Raw genomic sequence first — 27,980 nt, 5'->3', positions numbered from 1 at the left:
GTTATTAGACATGTTTTTATAAGCCTTAACACAGATGAACTACCCTAAGTTCCTAGGGCCCACAGTGAACTACTTATGTCCACATTTTTGAATGTTGTCTCTAATTAGTAAGTGCTCAGAATGTTTCCACCCGACTCATCATCCACTGTACCTTGCTTCTTGTAAAGTATCCCCCCCTCTCACAGCATGTTCTGTAACCAAGACTCTGGAGTTTCAGCTTATTTAACCTTTCCCTTCTTAATGAGATACAGAATTTATTCTTACTTCAAAGGATACAGTAGGTTTATGCTTGAAAATGCAGGGGAAAATTTACACTAGTAAAAGATGCAATCTGGAAGAACACAAATACTCTTTTCAACAAGGCAGCTACTACTCTTGTAATTTCCGCCCCCTTACAAATGACACAAAACAGAGATGTTTCAGTAAGAAAGGGTTTTTATTACTTTTAGACACAGGCAGAGCTTGGCTTGCTACCCCCCTTGCTTTGGTCTAAGGCTCCCAATGAGAAAAATGCAGCTATACCCATCTTTCTGGGTGATTTTATCTGGAGAGGACTTTGGCAGAGTGCTGTGGGCAGTGCCAGAGTTTGGCAGACATATTCAGCTATTTGCATATATGTATACCACTAAAACTAAACATTCATCTCAGCTCTTAGTGTGTCCATACTCCCAAGATAACAAAATCAGATATGGTGAGGTCAGAAGGGATCTCTGAAGAGATCTAGTTTAACCCCTGGGCCAAGCAGGATCACCAATGGCACACTGCACAGGACGACATCCAGGTGGGTTTTCAGTATCTCCAGAGAAAGAGACACCACAACCTCCCTGGATGACCTGTTCCAGTCACCCTCACAGAAACAAACTGCCCCCTCATATTCAGCCAGAACCTCCTACACTTCAATTTGTGCCTTTTGCCTCTATGTCCTGTCACTGGGCTCAACTGAAAAGAGCCTGGTTCTATCTTCTTGACACCCTCCCCTCAGATATTTATACACGTTGATGAAGTCTCCCCTGTCTTTTTTCCAGCCTGAACATGCCCAGTTCTCACAGCCTGTCCTCGCAGACAGGTGCTCAGGTCCCCTCATCACTTCCATTGCCCTCCTCTGGATTCACTCCAGTAGCTCTATACCTCATAGATCACCCATCATCCTTTTAATTTCAGCTTTTATTGGCCCTTGCTATAGAACAGTCACAAAGTCACAAATCGTGTACCAGCACAGGCATAGAGCTCACCTCACGCCTTCCTAAAACGAGAAAATCCTAAACCCTCCAACCTGGCCACGACCCCAAGCGGTCACTCCCCCACCAAACGTCTCCACCTCCTCCCTCCGCCTGCCCTTGGCCTCAGCTGATTTCTAAACCTTTTCTGTACGCGAGTACCGCCCCCACGCAGCTCCACGCTCCCCACAAGATGGCGGCACACGGGTTGAGGCACGGCCCCGCCTGCCATTTCCCCGCCCGCCATTGGCCCGCCCGGCAGAGGCGCGGCGACGCGCAGCGCCCCACCCCCCCCCCAATTTACCGGCGCCCCGCCCCTCAGGGCGCGCGTGCTCGGAGGCGAGCACGCGCGCGGAGCCGTGCACGCGCCGCCGCCTTTTCTCGCGAGAGCGGGCGGTGGCGCTCGCGCCGATTTTGAAGCTGGGGGCCGTTGGCGGGGAGCGCGCGCGGCACCGGCGAGCGCTGAGGGGAGCCTGAGGGGAGCCTGAGGGGAGCCTGAGGGGAGCCTGCGGTGCCCTCCTGCCGCCTCCCCGCTCCGTGGGGAGCCTGGGGTAGAAACCGTGAGGGGAGATCTGGGCAGGGGCCGCAGCCATGGGAGTGGCGAAGAAGCCTTTGGAAGTGAAGGAAGCCTTTCGGCTGGCGCAGAAGCCGCACCAAAACCATGCCAAGCTCGTCGTGGCTTTGAGGAGCGCCTACAACCAGGTAGGAAGGTTGAATTGAGGAGGAAGAACTGGTGGAGGGGTGCCCTGGGGGGGCCACTCCAGCCTTGTCTCTCCTCAGCGTGCCGCAGAGGAGCCCTGCGGTTAAGGATGAGCCAGGACACGCAAGGCTGCTGTAGGGAGCCCATTTGGGGCGTGAATCTCCGAGCCGAGAGGGGAAAAAGGGGCCCGAAGGCGCTCGGGGAGCGGGGAAGCAGGCGGGGTGACAGCGGGTGACAGGGACACAGGGTGGCCGGCGGGGTCCCGACACTGCAGCAAGTGACCGGCAGCTCCGGGACGGAACCTTGCGTGGAAACAAACCGACACTGGGGCTGCTAAACCACCTGAAATAACCCGTGTTGTTATACCCGAACCGCTGCCGTCAGCGCTTTAAGCATTTAAACGAACGGCGCCGATTATAAAACCGTATTTTAAAGGCTGCTTTTGAAGGATGAGCCTGGTAGTTACCGCTCACTGAGGTTTGATTTTTTTTGTTTTTTTTTTTTTTTCAGTTGGAAGATAAGGCAGACTTCCATGAAAAATTCATTCACTTCCTTAAGTATGCTATGATAATCTACAAACGGGAGCCAGCGGTGGAGCAGCTGATCAATTTTGTGGCTAAATTTGTTACTTCCTTTTATCAACTGGAGGAAGGGGAGAGTAGCGAGGAAAGAGAAGATGATAACTTGCTTCTGAATTATGTGTTTAACTTTCTGCTTGAGGTACAGTAATACTATTATATCTCTAACATGACAGATTGAAACTGTACACGGTGAGGAAAATTTGCTCATGCTTATGGCGTTATCTACAAAGTGGAAACTTCAAAGTGAAAGAAAGGAAAGGCTAGTGCTTTATGATTTACAAAACAAAAGCATGTACACGCACTATACAAAAAAAAAGGGGTTGGAAAAACACCAAACTGCCCACCCCCCATTACTCCCCCCTGCAAAACAGATCTTAAAAGTTAACCCTCTGGGAAAATACGGGTTGTTTTCTTATTTGGCAGTCAGGTGTGTAATTAAAGGCTTTACTGTGGGCGCATTTATAAGTGTGAAATTAATTTATATTGCTTCACTGACAAGTAAAAATATCACAAGATTTTTCACATAGGTGTGAGCGGCACAGGTATTATTAATCTCTGCTTATTGCAAGAGTTATACGTAGAAAGAAGACCACCAGTTCCAATAGCATGAAAGCAGAAATAGAGTTAATTTTTAAGCTATTGTTTTGACACAGAAAAATTGGTAATGCTAACATCAGTAGTTGTTGTTACTGTTTTCTTTTTCTTTTAATGTTTTATGGAGACAGAGGATTAAGTTAGCTTGTGTAGTGGAGTTTACACTGAGTGGTGAGCATGTTTCTTCCTTTGTGGAGGCATTGCTAGTTATGTAAAATACTGTTGTTACATGTGGTGGGCCATAAATGTTTTTCTGTGCTCTGAATTTTTTTTAATCTTATTAAAATAGGAAGGGTTTTTTGAAACATAGAAATGCATATTTAACGTTATACATAGAATGTTACATTCTTATATTAATAACCTTGTGATGGAAATGTAAGAAATGTGGTTATAAGTATACTTTCTTGTGTTTTTCTCCCTCCCCACTCTGCTCCATTTCCCCCTAGTCTCACAATGCAAACAGCCATGCAGTTAGGTTTCGAACATGCCAGCTTGTTAATAAGCTTTTGGGAAGTATGCCAGAGAATGCTCAGATTGACGATGATTTATTTGATAAAATTAATGAAGCTATGATGATTAGACTTAAAGATAAGTTTTCGAATGTGAGAATTCAAGCTGTCTTGGCCCTATCGAGACTTCAAGACCCTAAGGATGAAAACTGTCCTGTTGTTAATAGTAAGTAGTATTGTTTATTTTCTTTTGTTTACGAAGAACACTTGTTGATTTACATTAATTTACTTTAAAACTTTTTTTTGAAACATCGAGTAAGCCATTCTTAGAGGTATTCTTCATGCAATTGTTAGTAAATAGTGGATCCTTGTGAGTGGAGGCTGTATTTACAAGAGTTGGGGTGTAAATCACAGTGGGCTCAGGCTGTTCTATGAACTTTGTGGTTTTTGTGGGATAGGAAAGGTAATGGTGTGTGTTGCAAGTTGGGATGAAGATACAATGTGTTCTTGCTCTGTTCAGACCCTCTGAGTCTGCTGTTGACTATTAGTTGACCTGAATTTGTATGAAAACACCTAGAGGATTAGAAATGGTAATAGAATAGCTGATTTTTGTCCAAATGATGGCAGTCAGCTATATCAGAGAGGCAAAGTGGTTATTGGGATTGTTGACTTAAGTATGTTTAGCCCCTGACTCCTGTTGAGAAGAGTCATCTTGCTCGTGAATCGTTTTTTTTAAGAGGTTAGTACCTCTAGAACCCAGATTTCTTTATGCTGTTTTTGTGCCGTTTGTGGATTTCTTTTCTGGACGGTATGATTCTTGATTAGACCTACCTCCAGGGTCAGCGCTATGGTAGGTGGACTGTAGATTTTTAAAGTTAGAGTATGTTAGTTAGCTGGGTTCTTTTTGTTGTTAAAGTACCTTCTTTGAAATTGTTTTATAAATGTTTTGTTTAAGTTTCTTTCTTATGAATGTATAAATTTCATAGTGAATCAAAACAGTCCCAGAGCAAGAAGGAGAGTTCAAGTGTTCTGTGACTTAAATTTTTTTGTTGCTTTTAACTTTTTGCCAGAAGAAGGGGTGAGAATATAACCAAAAGTATTGAAAGAGATATATACCTGAAGGAATTTAACAACACCTGCTCCTTTTTCTAAAGTATGTTCTGTTTGTCTGTAATGTGAATTCTTAAGTCTCTTACAAAAACTTATTACTATTTAACTTTCAGTTTACAACACATTGCTTGAAAATGATTCAAATTCAGAAGTGAGACGTGCAGTACTGTCATGTATTGCTCCATCAGCAAGGACTTTGCCAAAAATTGTAGGCCGCACTATGGATGTAAAGGAAGCTGTCAGAAAGCTGGCATATGAGGTAAATTGCATCAATTATAATTAATTTCAAACACTGGCTTAGGGAAAGGCTTTAAATCTTTTATCATGTTTCACTGGTTAAATGGTAATACCAGTTAAATAATTCATTTTCACTTACCAGAAAGGGGCGGGGGAGAGAATACTGATTAAATACAAGTTTTCAGGAACTTGCGTGATAAAAATTACATTTCTGATAGAACTTGGCTCTTTAGGATCAGAAAGTAAAAAGTACATTATTCATAGTCTGCTATTTACTACATACATGTTGGGATGTTTGCAAAGCAATTTTTCTTCTGTTGTTATGTAATAGGTAATTGAAGTGAGAAACACAGCAGTGCTAGTGTAAAATACTTCATTTTTTGGTATCCCAATGACTCTGTGTTACCTGTGTTTACAAGTAGAGGTAAATGGCAAGAATGTATGCTGTCATATACATACCCCACACATACATATATATATATATATATACATATATATATGACATGTACATTTTTTGGTCAGGCACCTTAGAAATTGTAGGACAAGGTCTAACAAAATTTTAATTTTTTTCACATGCAACCTAATCCATTCTTGCTTAACTTAGATTGTTTCTCCTTTAGTGGCCTTTAAGAAAAATACATACTGCAGTTATTTCATTGGTGGTATTAAGTGCTCTTGGACCTGTCTTCATATCCAGGTGTCGCACATGAGCTGAGTAGCCAAGCTTCTGAGCTATTTGTTAACTGCATTATATATTTTCTTCCATGAACTAGAATCTGTTTACTAGCTTATTGTCACAATTGCATTGCAGGCTTTTACTGCCTTGCATATTCTGTGGATGGATAAATCTGAGAGTTTAGACCCATGGGTAGCTCATGAATTCAGTTATTAAAATTTGTATAAATGTATTTTAATATGTGTTTTTTTAAGGTTTTGGCAGAAAAAGTTCACGTGAGAGCTCTCTCAATAGCACAGAGAGTAAAGTTGTTGCAACAAGGACTTAATGACAGATCTGGTAAGAGATCATCCTTTTTAAATATATTAATACAAATGTTTGACAGAATACTTTCTGATGTAGTGGGGTTCATTTATGTGGAAGCTGTCATGACAGTAATAAGGAGCTCAAAGGGAGCCGTGAGATGTCAGGAAATGTTTAAGCGCAAGAAATTCTACTTTACAGCTTTTTGGTTTCCAGTCTTCTGATAGTGGATAAAACAGAAAAGGATTGCATTTTGCAAAAACCTGAAAGCTGCTGAGCTCTAAAGTACGACTGAATACTATAAAAATTGAAAGAAACAAAAGAACACTCCACAATGTAATTAAACACAGGAGTGGAAAAAATGTAATTAAGTGTATTTTGAAACAAAGATGCTTCATTACGTAAGTCTTTGACCACTATGTATATTAAAGAACTTAAATGTAACTAATATCTTTTTGAAATTGTTTTAAAATGTTTGCAATGTAAGTTCAGAAATTTTCTCCATATGTCATTTAACTATCTTGAATATTACTTCTTGCTTTTTTGATTGACCTTCATTCGTTTCATCATGAAGCAGCTTTATTTGTGTTGATGTCTTCAGTGCTGTATCATTTTTATATAAAGAGCCATTCAGAACATGCCCACAATTGAGTGTACTGTTGTTGCCAAAACATCAAAAGGTCATAATGTCTGGCAGAGAATTAGACCTGCCTAGGTAGAAAGTGACTTTTTTTTTTTGCAACAGTAGTAATTATACACATCAGTTTCACAGTTTACTGAGTGTTACTGTGTTATACAGGTATTTTGTTTGGGAGGCCTGTACTAAGACCTGTTGGAATTTACTCTGAGAATTTTCCTTGTGTAGTAATATGCTGCCTGGGAATTTTGAGAGGTGTGGCCTAAGTGCGTATGCCCCTGGAGAACCGGACAAGTACTATGGTCACTGGTAACCAGAGCTTTTAAAGGAGCATCACATGTGCATGTGTTCTGAGTTACCTTTCCTCCTGGCTAGCCTGACGTCGTATCATGTTCTTGATAGCAATGGTGGAGAGGATCAGCTGAGTGATCTCTTATGCTACATTGAGCTACACCTATTTTAAATTGTTTAAATTCTTATATTATTAGATGCTGTTAAGGAAGTAATGAAGAAGAAATTGCTTCAAGCCTGGTTACAGTTTACTGAAGGGGATGTATTAGAATTGCTTCATCGACTGGATGTGGAAAACTGCCCAGAAGTGGCCATTCTAGTACTGAATGCTGTGTTTTCATTAATTCCACTTAATGACAACGTTCAGAACTGTAAAAATCTTGACAGCAGGTATGCAGATTGGTTTTCTTGATCTTGAAAGATACATATTGTATATAAGAAAAATATTAAAGGTTATATCTGAATGGGGAACAGAATAACTATTGCCTGTTATAAGGAGACTGATACTGTAGTGTAAGTTATGATGTATCCCTGGTGTTTGTGTCCTTAAGTGTTTAAACTAGGTTGAGTTCAAGAGGGGAGTAAATTCATCAACAAAGCAATTTCTACTACGAGCGATAGGACTTACTAATTCTTATTTTCTTTTACTTCCCTGTGCTGTCTGTACAGCTTAAAGGCAATACTTCAGTTTACACCTACAAAATTGTAATTTATTCTCTTAATCTGTGGTATTGAAGAGCCCCCCCTCCCCCCCCCCTCTCTCTCTCTAGTCCTCCTTGGCTTCCTTCTGTTCTTTTTTTGCTGGCCTAGGGGCAGCACAGTCTGTGGCTGCTACCATTACCTGTGTAGCGGTTGGAAAATCCATCAGAATACAGTTACTGATCTTTTTTCAGCCTTCTTTTGAGAGTATTTCAGTTGTACTACCAGAGCTTAACAGAGCTTTGAGGCTTGGTTTCCTATGTTTACTTTTAGTACAATTTGACTTTGTGAGCTCCTAAGCTGCAACGAAGATGTCTTGATAAATATTAAGAGCCATAAAGATAAAATGAAAGGGGAAAAAATGAATTGAAAACTATAGGGAAATTACTATGGGGAGCACAATGGTATGAGAAGAAATGGCTCGAGTTAATTGAAGAAACCAGAGTGGTATGGTTATTAACAGTGTTAGAAATCTTAGGTGGTAAATGATGTGTCCCTGATCAAAAAGTGTTAACAAAAACTTATTCTGTGTTTTTGGGGGAAAAAAGTGTAATACCATCATGTGAAGTGTCTCACATTCTGTTGTAGTAGCTTATGACCAATATTTTGAAATCAGTAGATGCTAGATGCATTGTACCCCAAAGCTACAGATGCAGGTCTGTCTCTTTAAGTAGCCCCAATAACGGGGGAAATAACTTCCTTACAGGAAGTTATTGGCATATTTCCAATATAATATATACTATAATATCTTAAGAAGTTTAAAAGAAAAATATATATAGTTATGGACTTCTCAGTCTGACTTTGAACCTCCACAAAACAATGCTTCCTTTCTAAAGGAAAGTATCTTGAAGAAATAGATCTGTTGGACTAATGACCTTTTGAGAAGCAGTGAAATTATTCGGCTTTTAATGAGGTTACTTGATTTATGCAAAATGTTTGGCAAGTTCTTGCATCATGCCTTTGACTACAGCTTGAAGTTTCATCCACATATTGCCAAGGTGGTTTTGTTTGTGTTGTGTGCTTTTTGTTTGGGGGGGGTAGGTGGGGTGAGAAACCTAAAGGGAAAACAACATTTTTACTGATAGACTGCAAATAAAGTGGGATTCTAGTGAATGATAAATGCTGAAGTGCCACTGACAGTGATATGCTGCATCATAGTGAGGTAGAATCAATGTACAATTTAATTTTCTGCTTCTGAATACAAATAACACTTGCTTAGCTTATAGTGGAAAAGTAGTGCCATTCTTATGAGTGATAAACTGAGGATAAACTTGCAGAGGATGTTGAGAAGCAGTTAATTACTTTTTGTGTTTGACATACTATAATTGCTACAGGAATGTTTTATGAAAATCTTTTGTTAAGAACAGAATAAACAATTCACAAAGATAAGCTGAAAATTAGTGCAGTTATTGCATTTCTGGAGTTTAATGGGGCTTAGTTTTCCAGAATTGCAGAGACATAGCAATGCTTCATGGAGTTAGTTAGACCTAGGTGTCTGCTTTTGGAGATCTGAAGGGCTGAGCGGAGTTTGTCTGCAAACAGAAAACCTTGATTTAAAATACTGAATGTGAACAGCATCAATCTAAAACGCTAAAAAGTTCAATGCAGTCAGAGGTTCAAGTTGTTCTTTGTCCTTATTTATGGAAGAAGTTATTTTTGTCTGTCTATAAGTACTTCTATAGAGAGCATCTCTGACAGGGTTTTATTTTCTGCTTAGGAAATTGTCAGTTTCTTTGCATTTATTGTCTTTGGCCGTATTTTATTTCTCTCTCTGCATTTATTTATTTTATTGTTAAGAAAAGTGATTCCATTGGAAGACTTAACAGCTGAGAATGTGTTATATTGGAGATGTCTTTGTGAACATCTGAAATCAAAAGCTGAAGAAGGTGACGATTTGCTAGAACAGATATTGCCAGAAACGGCAGTATATGCAGATTATTTATTAAGGTATGTTACATTTTAAATCTTTCTTGCATTCCACAAAAAATAGATATTTTTAAAAAAGAGAACATTGAGTGCTTCAACTCCTCAGGCTTCCTCCAAAACAAAAATTCTTTTTGAACAGTCATTTTGGGGATTTTTAAAAAGATTTTTCTGAGAGGACTTACTTCTTTTAGACAAAAACTGTAAAAAGTAGAGTATTTCAAAATGGTTTTCTCATTACTTAATAATTATGAGCAAGATGGACTTCTAAATTGATTGCATATAATTCTTTGTCATTAAAGCTAATAGAATGATTGTTCTGTAATAAGCAGCTATTCTTTTGTCCATCAGTTAGTATGTAGGTTGCTGTATGTGTGGCAAAGAGCTTGCAGAAACTGACACATTGTTCGTTGCAGTAACTTGTGAAAATAAACAAAAATCTGGTTACTCTCCCCAGAAGTGTTTTTGAAACCAAAAGTCCATTCTCTTCTGACTCCCTGCTCAAGCAGCCATGTTTCCCGAGAACTTAAGTTTTAAGGCAGTGAACGAGCCAATTACAAATTTAACAAAGGAGCAACTGTGGATATTTTGAGAAGTCAATCGTCTACCTAAGTGAAGAAAGGAAATTTTACTGTCTCAGTGGGATACTCATCTAGAAAAGTTTTCAGTCTTAATAAGCTCTGCTCAAATTTCATGAGTGTGGAGAATGCTGAGAAATTTTAACTGAGGTATTACACTTGTAAAATGTAGAGTGAAGGTTCCAAAAGCAATTATAAATCAGTTCTGCTGAAGAATGTAGTACTTTGATAGATGTTTCCAATTTAATAATGCATATTCTCTTCTCTCTTCAGTAGGGTGGTAATATGCTAATAGTACTCCTATGAATCATTGTTACTTTTCCACATTGAATGTGCTAATGTCTTTCATAAACACTTACTGTATAAAGTGCCTGTGCTTCTTTAATATAGAAATGTGGAAGGGGTTCTGGAGCGTAAAAGTTTTCTAGTTCATAAGTGTTCACAAAACATTTGCTCTCCAAACAAACAAAAAAGCTTGTTCCATCTAATCTTACTCCCTTTAAGGAAGAGACTGAGGAAGATTTATTAGGTTTGCTGGTACTTGGTTGTAGTATCAACTGTTAAACTGTTCATTGAGTAGTGCCAACAGTTGTTTCAATTAAGATTTATAGTTCTGGTGAAGTCTTTAATTTATTTGCACTGTGAAAGCATCAGGAGGAGCAAGAAACTGCAAGTCACTGACACGTAAGAACAAATACAGGATTGTATGCTTTGCTTAAGTATTTCATTATTATCTGTTGCAAATTACACTACTTTTAAATGATCAGCAACTGCCCTGTGTTGTAATTTCAGCTGGTCTTAAATAGTAGCTATGTGCTAAGCTTTTTTCCTAATTCTGAAGAATTAAAAAAAAAAATCACTAAACTTAGCTGTTGCTGAAAAGTATATGCAGAACAAAGCATCTGTAAAAACAAGCATATTTTTCAAAGCTCAAATTTGTTTTTTATGTATTACATTATATCCAGCATCGAATGTCATACACTATATGACAATTGTCATACGCTTCAGGATGGATTTTCTGAGCTTACACGCTCAACTTAAGAGATAAAATTTAAAGAACAGTGACTGTAGGAAAATGAATAAACAAGACAGTGATTACACTTTCTGTGCTGTGTGGCTCTGTGCATCTGACAACAGATTGTTGTTCTGTGTTGGCATACTTGCTCAGATACATAATTTAAAAGATATATATTTTAGTGATTTTTTTTTTCTTGTAGGCAGTGTAACATTTCTGAACATGTATTTGTGATGTGTTTTTTCATTCCAACAGTGATTCTGAAGTAATTTATCTGTTCTGCTTCTATTCAGTTACATTCAAAGTATGCCAGTTCTTAGTGAAGAACAAAAAGAAGACTTCACTTGTTTCGAAAACCTGATGACAAAAGAATTTATAGGCCAGCAACTGATTCATATTATAGGCTGCATGGATACCACTGAAGAGGGAGGAAGGTAAATTTAAATAGAAAATCTGTGTTGTTAGGCTTATGACACATGCCTGTGGACAGGCATAAAGTCTCTGTTGGGAAAATGACCTCATCAAATAGACAAAATATGGTTCTCTGATAGTTGGGAAAAAAAGGCACTGTCTCTTTAATGGAATTGTTACCCAAAGGGTGCGAAGTACTGCATGCTTGCTTTTATGGAAAAATGAGGTTTAATGCATATATAACATTGTCCGGGGAGACCAAAATTGGTTGTTTTTGTAACATGTTCTTGAGATTATGAAGTTACAAGTCTGTTCATTTGGAATTTAGTATATCAAAAAAAAGAGGACATAAATGGATCATAGTCTTACAGATGACTTGTAGTAGGTAGCCTGTGAGTTTCTTGAGTTTTAAGCCCCGTTTGCTAAAGCCTAGAAAGGTACAGATGTTTTAGATGTCAAGCTGAATTGGACTGTTAGCTGAGGTAGTTAGATGATGATCTTATAGTTTGAATGGCCTCTGCATGTGAAATAGTAAAGGAATAAATTTGAAAGTTCATACCATCACATATGTTTTCAGAAAAATAGAAATTGTGATAGTACAAACATGGTAACAATCTTATACTCTCAGTGGAATTCATTCTGTGTAATGCCTGACTGTCAGGATAGTTTAATTTTTATTCTTTTTTTTCTTCTAAGTTTCCAGCCAGATAATTTCTGTGGAAGCATTCCATACTATTAATGCTTTCACTGTTTTTTACTGGAATGGTCTTTCTTTCAACAATAGTCAGAACTGATTTAAAAAACAAACAAACAAACAAAAAAAACAACAGCATTTTCTAATTGAGAGGTATCAGGTGAAATTGGGAGAGGATAAATACTACTAATTACAAAAGCACATTCAGCAATTAAATAGTTGTATAGATAAGCTTCTCTTTTAATATATTCATAACACTAACTCAAAGTAGGTAAAATAATAGCTCTTAAATATCTTCAGTTTTCTTGAATAAGCGAATAGATTTATTTTTATTCTTCTCTTTAATGCAGAAAGCATCTGTTACTTGTTTTACAAAAGATTCTCATTCTGCCTGCCACTTCAACAGCCCTTGTGCCTCTGCTTGTGGAAAGATTACTTAGTATCATTAAGGATGATGACAGAAGGATTCAAATTGTAAGTAATTCCAAAGGCTCATTGTTCTCTGGGCTCTGCTTTCTCTGTGCATCAAACAGCATTTATAAATTTTTGTAAATGAAATATCAGGAATTAAAATATTTTTAGTTTGGAAACATATTTATGTTCTTCCCTGCCATACCAGCCTCCGCCTTTTTTTTTTTTTCTTGGCATTGCTGCATTTTGTGCTCATGAAGATATGAAGAGCTCTGTCTTGAGAGTATTTGGCTGATTTTGTAAACGTAATCCTCAAATTAGGAAAGTATTACACTTCAACAGCCTGTTTCAAAATCCTTTGCCATACTAGATCCAACTGGTTTTGACTAGAACATTCAAAATAAGGATAGTATGTGTTTCCAGACTTCAGATTTTTTCTTCCCTCTTCTCAGCTGAGAGCAGTTCTAAAAATCCTTGTAAGAAAAATATTTTATATAGCAGAGTCCCTATATGCAGCATAATTATTTCAACTTGACTCCTGAAACATGGACTCTTGGTTTTGCTCAAATACTTTAAATGACTTTATGAACAGAGACCACTTCTGGAAAGCCTCAGTCTAGTGGGTAAAGCTAGGGTATAGGTTTGTTCCCTGATTATGTTGGGAGAGCCATAGTAATTTTAGAGCTATGATAATAACAGAGAATGTATGCTTTTCTAATGTGCTGGTGAAATGCACTGATTCAATACATTCTGTTTATTGGATAAAGCTAAAACTAACTGAGTTAAACAGAAGTTAAACTGAGGCAATCTGATACAAGGCAAATCAAATTAAGACTGTCCTCATCGCACTCCTTAGTTTTCCTTATATTTCATCTAATTTTTTATTAACATAGTGTGCCTCACCTTAAAGAAACCTCTAATCAACTGAAAAACCCTCAGACTAGTTCTGCTTCCAGTTTTATGCATATATTTGGCTTGGAATTCAATTACTTATATTGCTCCTTTTATATATATATATTTATATATATATTATATATATAAAAATATAGACTATATTTATATATATACTATATACACACACACACTATATTATATAGTATATATATAAATAAAATATATATGTACTGTATTTAAATATATATACTATATTTATATATATATGCTTATATATATATATATTAAAAAAATGTGGTGGTTTATAGACCTTTAAATGATAGTGTTAGCTGTATTTTGACTGAAATAGTAAGATTTAAAAACATACTAACAGAAAAACAAACCCTTACTCCTGTTACTAGTCTTTCTTTTTGAAATGTGTGCTCAAACCTAGAGGAGGCAGTGCCTGTGAATTGTCTGCATAGAAATTCATAACTTAAAGGATATGCAGTCTTCTATCTTCTTGTTTACTTAGCTGATAGTAGAAAACACTCAACATACTAAATACTTGCCTAACAGTGGAAAACACTGGACTTTAATGGTTAGGCTCCTTGTCATTGAATAGCAGTCAAATAAGTCCTATTGCAGTGACTTAACAGCTAAGGAAAACTGCACAGAAGTTTCAGAAGCATGGTATCTTAAGTTTGTAAAAATTAAATGCATCGGATCTGACATCTAAGCTGAAGTTACTTGCACTAATATTCTGATTGTAACAACAGGTCGCAGAAATCATCTCAGAGGTTCGTGAGCCGATTGTTTCTGTTGAACAGCCTCTTGAAGCTTCTGAAATAAGAAAGCGACAGGTTAAGGTAGGGAAATGAAGAAAAATATTTTTTACTCTATCAAATAAGAGTTCTATGTAAATGTGCATTATTGACTAATGTTGGCTGATATAACATAAGTTATAATATTGCCATGTTTTCCTTGTACTTTATATTTCAGTTGGCTGAAATAAAAGTGAAACTTTTTGAAGCAAAAGCAGCTTTGGAAGAATGCATTTCTCTTCAGGATTTTAGTACAGCATCTGTATTAAAAGAGAAAATAACTGAGTTGGAACACACAAAAGCCAATCTGATACAAGAAGCAGAGGAACCTGAAATTAAAGAAATGCGTGTGGAAAAGGTTTCTTTTTCCCTTCCTGTATTACCAAATGCTAATTGTGTTTTGATGTCTATTCAAAATGGATTACAGTAAGCTTCTTTTTTGTCCTTGGATGACTGAAGAATTCTAAAAGAATTTTGCTTTTGCTGTATTTACTAATATAACCAACTGAAAACATGAAACTGATTCTTTTCATCATTGCTTACAGATTAATTTTGATTAATTATCTTGCCAATCATGTGTAGTGGACAGGAAATGTTTGTTTGGGTAGCAAATAATCATGATTAATGTCCCTGTTCTCCTCATCACAGACACCATTTGTAATAATGACCTTTTTCTTTTTTCCTGACTCACCTTGAAGAATGATCCTGAAACACTGTTGAAGTGTTTGTTGATGTGTTGTGAGCTTCTGAAGATGATATCCCTTTCTAAAGGAATTGGTCCAACCATTAACGAACTAATTGAATCTTTGGTAGGTAATAATAAATACTGCTTTATATGATAATAAAAATAGGTATGTCACAGTTGGCACTTAGGTGCTAGCAGGATGGTTCGTGATTGTTTTAGAGTTGTGCTGTACCTTAGTGTGATGCCTTTAAGCCTTACCAAAACCAGGTGTCTTGGAGTTGCAGTCCAGATATGCTGTTCTGAGCTCAGAATCTACATCAGAACTGGATGCAGCAGAGTTACTAAAATAAAATGGGAATATGGTAAATAGCTGACTAATGTTTGACAGTGTTGGACAGTGCTGAGTTCTAGTGTGCTGCTTAAGCATCTGTTTACTGCCTTTGTTTGTACTTCAATTACTTGAATTTTCTATTAGCTGAAGGTATGACATCTTTAATAAAGAACTCCAAGGTACCTTTGTTTGGAGCTAGTCAAAAGCACTTCATCGGAAAGAGGCTGGAGCCCTTGTAGACTTTTCTTTCATCCCTGCCTGGTACAAAGTTGTTTTATTGTAGAGCATTTGTGCCTCTGTTTTCTTGGTACCTTTGAAGAGCAAAACATTTCTGTACTGAATAATGAATGCAGTCGCATGGTGGGCCTTTTACAGTCTGCAAAATGTACTTAGTTTTAGTTGTGAGGAGTGTGGATTTTAGGACAAATGTTCCTAAATAACATAGAATGTTAGCTATTGCTGAGTGTGCAGCTTCAAGAAGATATGAACTCTTTCCTGTGCGGGTAATAGAGAACAAAGTGGGGAAAAAAGCAATGTGCCGCTGTATGAACAGGTGGTACACCATCGGAATACTAAAGGCAATTCTTATCCCCTCTGTCTAGAAAGGTTATATTTGAAATGGAAATGGTCAAGAGAAGGGTAGTGAGGAAATTTACAAAACAGCTTCTGAATGAAGAGTGACTAAATAGGCTACCTTTTTCTAACCTGGAAAAAAGAGGACTTAGGTTCACATCTGAGAAAGTGAATGATTGGATGATCACTTCACCGCATAAAGCTAGCAACTAGCAAGCTCAGAACAAATGAATTAAATGAGTTGATTCTTCTCCTAATATGTAATCTGTGGAATCCTTTGTTACGGGATGCGTGCATGCTGAACTCTTGCATAAATTTTAAGGAATATTGAGTAAGTTCAATAAAAATAAATATTACGGAAATTAGGTAGATAGAACAGTCTCACAGCTCTGATGTCTCAGCTGCGAATTGCTGGGACCTCGTCAAGAATTCCTGGGAAGAATCTACTTAGCCTGTTTATGTAATACTTTGTAGGAATTTGGTTTTGATCTTTGTTATTAACAGGGCAATGGGCCAGATGATTTGACTCAGTATGGGCATTCTTAAAATGCAAACTGGAAAGAAAATTACAACACCAATTTAGATTGGCTTAAATATTGTGGAACCACACCTGATTTCTTTCAGATGTATAATAGTATTCTAAGAAATCAGTTTTGATGTGTCCTACAGACCCCTTTTTAATTAGGTCTTTAATTTTTACATTCATTGTTTATTCCACTTTTCTTTCTCCAAGATCCTGCTTTCATTTTGTTGTTACTAATGGGTTTTCACATATTACATGCTTCAGTATATTTTATTTGTTGTTTTTTAAACTTAAACTCTTCAATCAATGCCAAAGTATAGAATGACATCATTGTAGCATGCTTCCTGTATGGAGCCTCTCTTTTCTTTCATGTGGATTCTTACCATTGATTTCTCAAAACTATTCCAAGTAAATGAAAGTCACATCTGTATTTTGCAATTTGGAATTGGGTATTGTTTCTCTGCAAGAATGCTAATGTCTCTTATGAAGAAATGTGTAGGTTTGTCTTTCATTTCACAATGAGTGGTCAACTTGATTTGGTTTGAAAACAAATGTTTATTAAAACAAATGCAAAGCACAATGCTCATGTGAACCATTCTTCTAGTACTGACTTCAGACAGCATACTCAGAATGTTTCTGTTTATGCCTTGATAAACAGAGTATATAGTACTTACCAATTTCCAATCCTGTAATGTACTACATTATTTCTAGTTTCAGGGTAAGGAAAAGTTAAACAGTGCAGCCGATTTTCTATTTTCAATTTATGTATTTCAATTACAAATTAAATATTACTGGTTCCAGATACTTCCTGGCATAGCAGATGTCCATCCAGCTGTGAGAAACATGGCGGTTCTGTGTTTAGGTTGTTGTGGCCTTCAGAGCAAAGAATTTGCCCGAAAACACCTTGCATTGCTGTTACAGGTAAAATTTCTGATGGGAAGTAGACTGATGGCTTATGTGACTTGGATCCAAGAGATCCAAGAGTAGTTTTATTTACTATTACAAGTTATCCTACATGTTACTTGAGTAGCAATGATTCCTGATTTGCTGAAGATCTGGATCTGGAGAGTGTAGTTTCATGTAGATTTTTCTGATGAGTAAAAATATTGGATTGGGAATATATGGAATGGGAGATGCTGGAATTATGCTATCTTCGTAGTAAATGTTCTTTTATACAATCAGTTGAGCATCAGATGTCTACTTTTCAAACCCTGGCTTGAAGGTGTGGAGATAGCATGTTCTCATCAGACAAGATGCTAGAGCCATCAGCAGAAGTTAGAGTTCCTGAAAAACTAGCAAAATGTTTTCAATCTGCCTTTAGTTATGTCTCATTAGAAAATAGATTGTTTAGGGAGGATTCTGTTTGTCCAATGTCTGCATAAAAGTTGAACGATAAGGTTACATCTCATACATGCATGGTACACGCATGCCCTCTGTGAGTGAAGTTGGTCAGATTTTATTTTTTATTTTTTGGTAATAGAAATTACATAGATAAGTTGAGAAATTCTCAGAATACTATAAATCTCAGTTTAAGCTTCATTTAATATCATACCTTCATGGAGTCTGAACTTTGTTTAATTTGGGAAATTTTGTATAGTACTTGGAATAATCTTGCTGAAGCAAAAAAAGCTAATATCTACTTATGCTTAATATTGGTATGCTGTAACATTATGGATGTATTTTCATTATTAAACCTAGGTTTTACAAGTAGATAATATAAAGATAAAGCTTAGTGCTTTAAAGGCAGTCTTTGATCAGCTGATGCTCTTTGGGATTGAGCCTTTCAAAGCCAGACCAGACGATGAGTCTCAAAGTGAAGACGTACAAAGTGGAAATGAGAATTGTGAGGAAGAAAGTAAAACAACAGAGAAGGAAGAAGAGACTGCTACGATTCAGAGCTTCTTACAGCTTCTTTCTAGTTTTTTAGACAGCGAGGTAAGAAATTATTACAGAATATGCCTTGTTTTTGTTCTAAAATAATTTTGACAGAAAGCCTTCCATTCTATTACGTTGCATTTGAACATTACATTATGTGTAACTGGATGGTTTAATGTTAGAATAGTTGCCCTAAAACAATATAAGTTTTCCACTGATACTGACTAGTGTTATTTTTAAGCCAACTTTTGAATTCTCTGCAGGTACAAATACATGAATGCAGAGAACTGATAGTTGCAATAGGATGTAGACTGTTACTACAAAGTATTAGTGAAAATGCTGACACTGTGGTAGGTATGCTGTGTATATGATAATTTTTTTCTTCAGTTTTCAGAACTTAGGACAGAAGCTGCAGAAGGCATAGCCAAACTCATGTTCTCCGGGAGGCTGAATAGTGCCAAACTTCTTTCTCGTCTTGTTTTGTTGTGGTATAATCCCGTGACTGAAGAGGATACTCAGCTTAGGCATTGTCTGGGAGTTTTCTTCCCTTTATTTGCTTATGCAAATAGGTATGGCCTTTGTAAAATATTATGTGAAAATGTACGTTGGTCTTAGCAGCTTTAGCAACCATTTTCAAATTGCACAAATGCAAATTAGACCTAATGGTCTTGCTCAGACCCCTGTGCATATTACTTTTGAATGTATGTAAACTCAACCTATGACCATTCTGAAAACTTTCCATTAATTCCTTCTTTTTCTGTGATCTATTTTTTTCTTTCCTAGGAGTGCTTGAGTGAAACAGTTCTTCTGGATATTCAATTTAAAGATTAGTTTTAAAAGATGTACTTTATTTATGCTGTTGAACACTACAGGTGGGCTTTGAACTGTCACTTAAGAGCAGCTATGAGGCATAGTTCAAAATAGAATAAAGTGTCCAGCAAGTTCTCAAAGAAACAGGCTGTTTTTTTGTTTGTTTTCTTAGCCAAAGAATATGCCAAACAAAATCCACAGAAGGTTCAAAATCTTCTGTTTAGTTTGATACTGGACAGAGGAGGCAAAGGGCTTATCTAAGGGGGTAGGAGCTTAAATAATAATTCTCTAGTCCTTTTACTTGCTCAAAGTGTTTTTTGACTTAATTTTCAGCTCTTGCCAGTCTGAACTTGGTGGGGTTTTCTCTGCCTCCTCTCTCCTCTCTTTTTTATGGCTAAGATTTAATTTAGCAATGTTACGTGGTACCTTATGTATTTTTTCCAAAACAAATTGAAGTTTTTGTGGTGTATAAATTGCCACAGTTAGAGTTAGCATAGTTCAAAGGGGACTTGGTTGTCAGGAAGGAGAGGCAGGTTGAGTATTTTTTGCTGTTATCAGAAGAATGATGGGAAAAGCAACCAGTCTACTTCAGTGTGTTTTTTCCCTGTTTAAGTGCTATTGAAAATAGGTAACAAAAACCTAATTTTGTATGCTTCCAATACCTTTGATACTGAATAATGAGCATAAGCTAATACCACTGGTGATCTCTTTGACCTGTGAATGTCTTCTGACCCTATGTATCTCTCTCTTTATTATGAATCCTAATGATTGTCTCACTGAGGCCCACCTGAGTAATTCTGTGTATTTCAAAGTTATTTGTGAACAAGACAATTCTTTGCACCTCACAGATGATCTTTGGGGCAGGCTGCATGTTTTGAGCAAAAAGTAGAAAAATCAATGGAGGAAAAAAAATCCTAAATCTTAGTCTGGCTCACTAATTCAGAATCTCTGTTAAACTAGGAAACCTCATTAATTTTCTGTCCAGAACATTACCTGCATTCTGGATCTCACAAATGGTTCATTTTAAGATGAATCATGGAGTGTCTTCAGTTACCAATACTGTATTTTCAGAAGGGAACTATTAATTACACTGTGGCAGCTGATTCAGAGCAGTCTGCAAAGTTGCCATTCAGAAAAGGAAAACGAAGGCAAATGTGTGAGTTTTGGCTGGGTTTTGTGCTTAATTTTGGTTCTGATCTATTGCTGAACTTTTAAATTCTGTTTGTTTTCTGCATGTTGCTCTGACTTTTCCCTGTGATCAGATACAGTCAAGAGGCTTAATTTTTAAAATTAATATTTGAACTTTGTGTGGTAAACAAATGTTGCTGCTGGCTTTTATAAGTAATATTCTGTCATATCAGAAGAATGGCATGGCACGTTAGTAACAGGGACGAGGTCCTGTAACTGGTGAACAATTCTTATTCATGGAATGTTTATTAAAGAGTAATAATTTCCCTGGCAGCCTCAGAGGAAAATGTTCTGCCTTGTGCCTATATGTTACTAGACTTTATTTTATTTTTCTAACTTGCAGGAAATAATCTGAATGATACTTCAGTTGTACTTCAGCCAATTTAAAGCATAAAACTGCTGAATGGGAGAGTTTTTGCTTCTGTATTTTCTTGCCCCAGTTATAGTGCTCACAAAGTCTTTTGGTCAGCTCATTTGACTTGCACCTAGTGGCAAGCAAGCTGATTTTTTTTTTTTTTTTGGAAATCATTATTGACTTCATTAGCTTTCTTCCCCAGTTAGTTGGGTTTAAATAGGAGGTGAACAATTATTTGAGGTTTAAAAAAACCCCACAACTTTGCTTCACCAACCAGTACCTTGTAATTTTTGGCAACTTTCCTATTAATTTGTTTTACCTATCTTATGGAACTACACCTTTAGACAACTTGCTGCAAAACCACGTTCATCTATGTGATTTTTAAGCTTGCTTGGCAGGAGTTGCGAGCTTTTCTGAGAAGAAAACCCAAGTATTTCTTTCAATATCTTGGTAATCACCACCTTTCTTTGCCAGGTTTCATTGTTTTTCTTACAGTGAGATATGTACCCCTAAAGAAAAATACTAGCAGGAAGGAGGAATTAGCACAAGAAAAATAAAGATATAGGGAAGTGTATTTCTGTCCCTTGAGAGAGTATCCATCTGTATATATCAGTTAGGCTTTTAGTGGTAAGGATGAACTTCCAAACTGTTTGAGATACAAGTGGTACCTAAAATTTCCTTGAAAAAACAATGAGCTGAAATGTAAAAGGAGTTGGTTCTGTGAAGCGTTTTGTTGTCTTGATCCTGCTGCCTGTCTCTAATAAGGTTGGCTGCTCCCCCGCTGCTTTGACAGCTAAAATATATTGTAATGGGTCTGTAAACTTTAATCATAGAGGAGAAGATTTAGGGATGAATTAATGTTTAATTCTGTCTCCTTGTGCTACTAATGTTTGACTCAATTGAAACAGGTCTAACCAGGAATGCTTTGAAGAAGCTTACCTTCCAACTCTGCGAACGCTGTTAAATGCTCCTGCAGCTTCCCCTTTGGCTGAAGTAGATACCAGTAATGTTTCTGAACTATTAGTGGACCTGACCAGACCAAGTGGACTGAACCCTCGGGTCAAAAAGTCCCTAGACTATCAGGTACAGTGGGTTAAATTGAAAGAAAGCAGTATTTGCGTCTAGAGATTAAGAACTGCTAGCTGCTTGTTGGGCCTTCTGAGATTCCTACTGTCAGAGTCTGGATTAAGCAACTGACAGTCCAGGCAATGAAAACTCTTAGCTTCATTCTCCTTCTCTCCAACCCCTCCTCTCTTACAATTAAGTAATGCTAGCAGGAACTTGCACCATCCTTAATTACCTGTACAGGGAAAAACATTTTTAAAAATACATTAATGTACATTGTCAAAATACTATATTTTTAGAAAATATTTACTATGTAAAGTTAGTTATTAGCTGCTTAAACCAGCATGACTTCATTCTTTGGTAAATAATTTTCAGAAAAATTTCAGGTATTGATTTCTTTCCTTTACAGGACTTCACAGTGCATGATAGTTTAGCACTGAAAATTTGCAATGAAATCTTGACGGACCCAACTGCACCAGATGTTCGTATTTATGCAAAAGCTTTAAGTATGTTAGAACTCAGTAGCTCTTCCACAGAGAATCTTCTGATTCTGCTTGATGAGATTCTAGAGGTAGGGCATAAATAACATGGTTCTTGCTTTTTATTTAATTTTACTATCAAATGGTTAAATGCTTAAAAATGAAGTGCCTGCTTACTATGACAATGTGATTGGAATTATTTTTTTAACCAGTCTTTGAAAAATTAATTTTTGATGAGGTTATTTATGTAAATTATACAGTAGTCTCAGCTCAGATTTTCATATTTCAGCTACCATAGATAGCAATAACTGTCCAAGCTGATACAGTTCAAAACTGTAAGGTCTTATAGTAACCAGTGTGTAGTTAGTTCTTAGTTTTTAAATGTAAATAAAATTGAATATTGTCTTTCACAGTTTGCATGGCTTATTAATAATTAACAGTTGAAATTTTATGCCTTAACTTGGATTGTAACCCTAAGATCATTAGGCAACATGAAAAGGGTGCTTGGTTTAAGATGAAGTAGGAAGGGATTACAAATCTGATGTGAAAGCTTTTACATTTATCCATTTTCTGGGTAAATATAAAATAAAAGTTGGGAGTGGGACAGAGGAAGACGGTGTTATGCTGAAATGTTGGAGAGTCCTGATCCCTCTGGGCATAACATCAAGAAGTAGCAATGTTCCAGGACTCACCTGGAAAGGTCCTATAACTTTAGTGCTTTTTCAGGTTAAAAAGATTAAAATAAAAATTCTTCTGGAGTTTCTGTGCCCAGTGTTGATGGAGAAAGTGTTTCACCTTCCAGCTAGAGTAATCAACTTTGTGACACTTTTTGTCGTTCTTAGAGTAAATTTAACTAATCCTATTAGTGTGTAAACTTGGTTGTAAAATGAAGTAGCATTTAATGTTAAGTGTTTCTTCCCAGGAAGTGAAAGATAAATTGTGTCAAAGAGCGATTGAGAAGATCAAGGTGAACCTGACCAAAGGCGCTAATGCGAGCAAAAGCCACTCTGAACAGACAGAGGAAACAGGCCTCACTGAAGGGACGCAGGAAACTGGCGCTACGTTACCTGCAGACACCCTTAGAAATGAAGAAGGTAATTCAGGAGAGGTGTATTTCAGTAGGTACAAGTGAGTGAGCGTATGAAAATAAGTCTTAGCTTTTTCTCTCCTAAATGAAGCTACTTTTGAAAGAAACAAGTGGAAAAGGTAACTAGTAAAAATGTATCCCGTTTAATACGTTTGTTAAGCATTTTCTTTTTTATTGCTTTGTGATCAGTTTTTCTGATTTCTTATTCTCCTTATTGTTCTAGTTTAACCAGTATATTTCGAGTCTTAGCCTACAGTTCTTTCTTTTTGACAAAAGTATTAGCTTTTTTTTAAAGCTGTTTGACATACTCATCTGCCTGCTAAATCGTATTGACTAATTCAGCTTTAAAATATGAGTCACCAAGGCTCCAATGGACTATGGAATTACCATGCCTGTACTTTTTGCAGACTGTATTATAGCAATGTACAGTTGATATGCACCAAAACTGTTGACACTGGTCTTTCCTTATTACTAGTTCATATGTTGGAGCCAGATTTCTTTTTATTGCTATTTGTGAAAGTAGCTGGAAGACTTTCTGCTGTCTGAAAAGCTTATGTTTTAAAGCACATGCTTTAGCAGAGTACGTTTTGCTGGAAGCCTAAAAAAAGGAATCAGATGAAACTTGTTTAGGTTTACCTGAAACAATAAATCAAAGATATTGACATGCAACTGTTTTAAGCAGAATATCCCCTTTAAAACAAGCTTATTTTCTAGTGGATTATTTCAAGGCGTTGATCTGTTGCTTCTGAAAGTGTCAAATTATTATTTTTTTTAATGTTCTATGTTTCTGTATTGAAATATTTATTGGATGGGAAGCTAGAGAAGCTAGCTGGTCTTGAGAAAGCAACTTTCTATTTGAACCATTTTCTGCTAACAGCCAATAGTATTTTGGTATGATTTTCTCATGAAAGAAGAATTTTGAGCACTTTAGGCAAGCAGTAGGAGAAAAGCTTTGTTTCCTTTCTCTTTCAATGCCACCTAAATAAATTTGCTTTATTTTTAATAATCCAATATTTACCTCTTCAAATATGGAAATGATAGCTGTGAGCAAAACCCTTTACTTTTTGTACTTCAATTGCTGCAAAGTAGATCTAGATTTGACATTAGGAAAAAAAACAAAACAAATCAAACAAACAACTTCCTAGCAGTAATATACATTGCTGAAGAAAAAGACTTCCTAAAATTGTCAGAAATAGTAAGAGAGGGCTAAATAGTTGTCAGGAGTAGTTTATACATGATTGACCTATGATGGGACAGTGTTATGACTGAGTGACATTTTACGTTGCTTTCTTGTCTTATTAATTCATTTCTAGTTTAAAGAAAAGTGGAGTTAAAATTGTATGGCTCTTTATATAATAGCCAATGTTCGAAGTGTACTGATAGTACTTTAAAGTACATATGATAAGTTGAGAGATGATTGACTTCTGCATGCGTTATTCTGTTTTAACAGAAAATACCAGAGATGCTCTTCATACTCCAGTTAATGAAGCTAAAAGTAAAGCTACTACAAAATTGAAATCCACAAGAAACAAAACTGGCAGAGGTATGCACTGGATGTTTCTGGCTATAATGTTATCTCTTTTAAATAAAATAATTTTTTATGAACCTCTCTCTATGTTTAAACAATTCAGTCTTTGTAATCTGTTTTTTAAAAAGTTATTAAAAGATTAAAATCATCTGTTTTGTGGAGGCTTTTGTGCTGTTAGTCTTTCCCAAGAAGAGTTAAAAGGAAAAAAATAAAAAATACTCCCTGTGACTACAGAATATCAAGATAATTTGGTCACAGCCACTTACAATAATGTGCAAATGTTTATGTGAGAAGTATTATCTCATGGGCTTTTTATTGTTTGTATTGTCTAAACAAAATATTCCATCTAATGTGGAGACTGCATGTTACATGTTTCAATGGAACATCAGACACTGAGGAAAAGATACAAAACTGGTTTAACAAAAGAAATAATGTGATGCAAAAAGACTTCTGTTTATATTTAGGACAACGAAAAGCAGCAGTAACGAGGTCTGTGAGCAGAAGAAAAACTAGTGCAAGTGCAAAATCTGGTAGTGAAAGGTAAATTGTTTACTTTCCACCTTCAAAAGCATGATTCTAGCAGTTCCAGCAAAGCAATTTAATTCCTCACTAGAAAAGGAATACTTTTCTTTCTCAAAACCTAATGTAAAAGTAAATATTTAAGAAAAAGCATTTCTTTAAACTGATATGTTTGAAATGTAATAGTAGGTTTGAAGACTTCAAATGTTATTATTAATTTTCAGGTATATTTACTACATACAGTTAACATACATTCTGTCTGTCAAAAGATAAGTTTTTGGTTGCATTGCTCTTTCAATTGCTTTTTGTTTTAATAACTGCTCTGTGAAGGATTCTGACTTCTTTGTGTTGTTTTTTTTTTTTTTTTTTTCCCCACCACATTTCTGGCTGCTATTTTTGTTCCTGTCTTTCTACATTTAAAAAACGTTTAGAAATGAGTGATAAATGAATATACGCATGACATTCCTTCTCTTGAGATCTTACAGGATTAAAATATAATCTCTGTAATTTTATATGCTTCAGTTGTGATGTCTTTTTCAAGCAAGTAACCCACTAAGTACAAAATCAGTACTTTTGCTCTTTAAGACCAAGATTTTGTTATACACAGACTTCAAGATTTTCTATTAACAAACTCTTAGTTTGCTTAATCTTTCTGGTCATAATTTAAAATATTTTCTATTTCAGTGATGATGAAATTCCAGAATCAGTCCCAGTGCCCAGTTCAAGGCCTTCAAGACGAGCAAAAACATTAGCACTTGAAAAAACAAGAATGAATCTTTCAAGCCTTTTGTGTAGGGAAGCAGATGAATGAAGACAAAATGAGAGAAAATGTCCTTCGCTAATGCTAGTAGTTAACAGCAGACTTGAAAAAGTAAGATCTGTTTTGTTTTTAGTCTCATCTAACTCTTTCAGTATTGAATCTTTTATAATTCCAGATTTTTATAGGAACTTTTTTTAAAAAGGAACTTTTTTTAAAAAAGTGCTTTTGGTTATTTTCCCCATGTGAAGTACATCATTCTTGTAATAAAATAACCATTAAAATATTGCCTGAACAAAATGTGATTTTATTTATTTTACTTTAAAAAGAAGGCGGCTTTTTATCTGCAAATGAAAATTGCTATTGGTGGTAAGTACTTAACAGTTGCCAACTTATGCTTTTTTAAAGTTGTTTTTATATTTAACATTATTCAGACAGAATGTTTGAGCTGGAGTGGTTGTGTGTGATGGCAGCACTTTTGAATGTACCTGCTTTTAATGCACCTTCTTTCTTTCGTTCTTGGCCTGAGTACCTGCTGACTATCTAGAAAAAATAGATTTCACCTTAATTGTGAATTCTGCTTCCTGGAGATAAATGTCTGTTTTATTTTTAAATGACGTCAATATGGTAAAACTGTTATTCTACAAATCAAAGCCTGGAAGCCTCTTACTGACCTTGTAGGAGACCTACAGGAAAGATGGGGACACTTCCCTCCCTGGAAGTGCTGAAGGCCAGACTGGATGGGGCTTTGGGCAACCTGGTCTAGTGGGAGGTATCCCTGCCCACAGCAGGGAGGCTGGAACTGGGTGATCTTTAAGGTCCCTTCCAACCCAAACCATTCTCTGATTCTATGACTTTGGCCTTGTTATATAAAATCACTGATGTGCTTTTCTAAAAGCATAAAAATATTTGTGGTACAAAATAAGATCTGATAAGGAAAGAGGAAAAAAAAAAAAACAAACGAACAAAAACCCAAAAAGCCAACAACCACTTTGTTAAGGTCTGCATGTTATCTCTTTACAGTGGCAGACAACTGTGATTGGTATATAACTTTGAAGATCAAAACCTTTTTGTTAATGACAAGGAAAAATCAGAAGTTTGCAGAGACAATAGAAGATCAAACTGTGCCAAATATTCACTGTTGGCTGAGCATATTTACTCTGGAAATGTTAGGGTTTTGGTTTGGAAACACCGTCAATCATATCCTTCTGTGTTATAATTTAGATAATTTCCAAGGCAGTCAGAGAAAACTTGTCGATTGCTCAACATGTGTATATCAACTGCTGATGTCAAGTACAGCTTTCTAAGGAACTTCTGTTTAAGATAAATCAATATATTGCTATGATCTTTGGTATTTCTCTGAAATGGCTTAGGGACAACAGAAGTGAAAAGTAGCATTTCCAAAGTGTAGTGCCCAAACTACTATCCTATTTTAAAGTTTGCATATAGAAAACAGACAGAACTGTGTTGCTTTTCATCCCTTTCAGTTTTTGTTGGAAATCTTTCAAACCACAACATGCCATGACACATTTTTGTGCTGCAATATTTGCTATTCAGAGGCTTATGTAACTGTGATGAATTATTTTTATTCATCGTTTTAAACTGAATTTTGAAGTTTTGAGCTCCCTCTTTTGATAATTCTTTTCTTTCAAATTGTGTTCCCAGCGTGAATTTGCATGCATGCAACCACTTGAGATCAGAGACGTTGCCTTTCTCCTTGAATGCTGCCTGAACATAGTTCAAAAGGGTGTAGCGTATCTTTTTGATTTTTCCAGTTGATTGTCAATCAAAGTTTCTCTTGTACTTTAAATATTAGTGGTTTGGTTTTATTTCCTCTCAAAGTATTCTTTCTGAGTGGTTCACTCTTCTGCCACTAATACACTTTCAACAACTGCTGGTAGTCCCTTCTGTTATTTTGGTTAAAATGAGTTTCTAGGAAAAACAGGAACAATAAAAATGCTTAAAGGCTTCTTTGTGAATGC

The 27,980-nt window shown here is 36.3% G+C and overlaps 1 protein-coding gene across 1 annotated transcript; it reads left to right on the top strand.

Moving 5' to 3' along the window:
- Nucleotides 1-1,617: 1,617 nt before the first annotated feature.
- On the top strand, nucleotides 1,618-26,286 carry NCAPG (non-SMC condensin I complex subunit G). The gene is made up of 21 exons (XM_027457335.3): nucleotides 1,618-1,919; nucleotides 2,428-2,637; nucleotides 3,539-3,767; nucleotides 4,765-4,910; nucleotides 5,819-5,903; nucleotides 6,993-7,185; nucleotides 9,292-9,441; nucleotides 11,304-11,444; nucleotides 12,466-12,589; nucleotides 14,179-14,268; nucleotides 14,402-14,581; nucleotides 14,922-15,032; nucleotides 17,137-17,256; nucleotides 18,034-18,270; nucleotides 18,598-18,779; nucleotides 21,472-21,646; nucleotides 22,038-22,199; nucleotides 23,030-23,201; nucleotides 24,645-24,737; nucleotides 25,187-25,262; nucleotides 25,926-26,286. Exons 1-21 carry the CDS (start codon nucleotides 1,809-1,811, stop codon nucleotides 26,050-26,052), a joined length of 3,114 nt encoding a protein of 1,037 aa, XP_027313136.1. The 5' UTR covers nucleotides 1,618-1,808; the 3' UTR covers nucleotides 26,053-26,286.
- Nucleotides 26,287-27,980: the final 1,694 nt, after the last annotated feature.

Source organism: Anas platyrhynchos, chromosome 4 (genome assembly GCF_047663525.1).
Source record: "Anas platyrhynchos isolate ZD024472 breed Pekin duck chromosome 4, IASCAAS_PekinDuck_T2T, whole genome shotgun sequence".
NCBI lineage: Eukaryota > Metazoa > Chordata > Aves > Anseriformes > Anatidae > Anas > Anas platyrhynchos.
Note: the sequence above shows the minus strand (reverse complement) of the source record. Positions and strands in the feature narration are given on the sequence as shown.

Excerpts from the sequence above, each read along its gene's own strand:
- NCAPG (XM_027457335.3), top strand. The coding sequence starts at position 1,809 with ATGGGAGTGGCGAAGAAGCCTTTGGAAGTGAAGGAAGCCTTTCGGCTG. Across the intron at positions 4,911-5,818 it reads TCAGAAAGCTGGCATATGAG|GTTTTGGCAGAAAAAGTTCA; the intron begins GTAAATTGCATC and ends TGTTTTTTTAAG. Across the intron at positions 5,904-6,992 it reads AGGACTTAATGACAGATCTG|ATGCTGTTAAGGAAGTAATG; the intron begins GTAAGAGATCAT and ends TTATATTATTAG.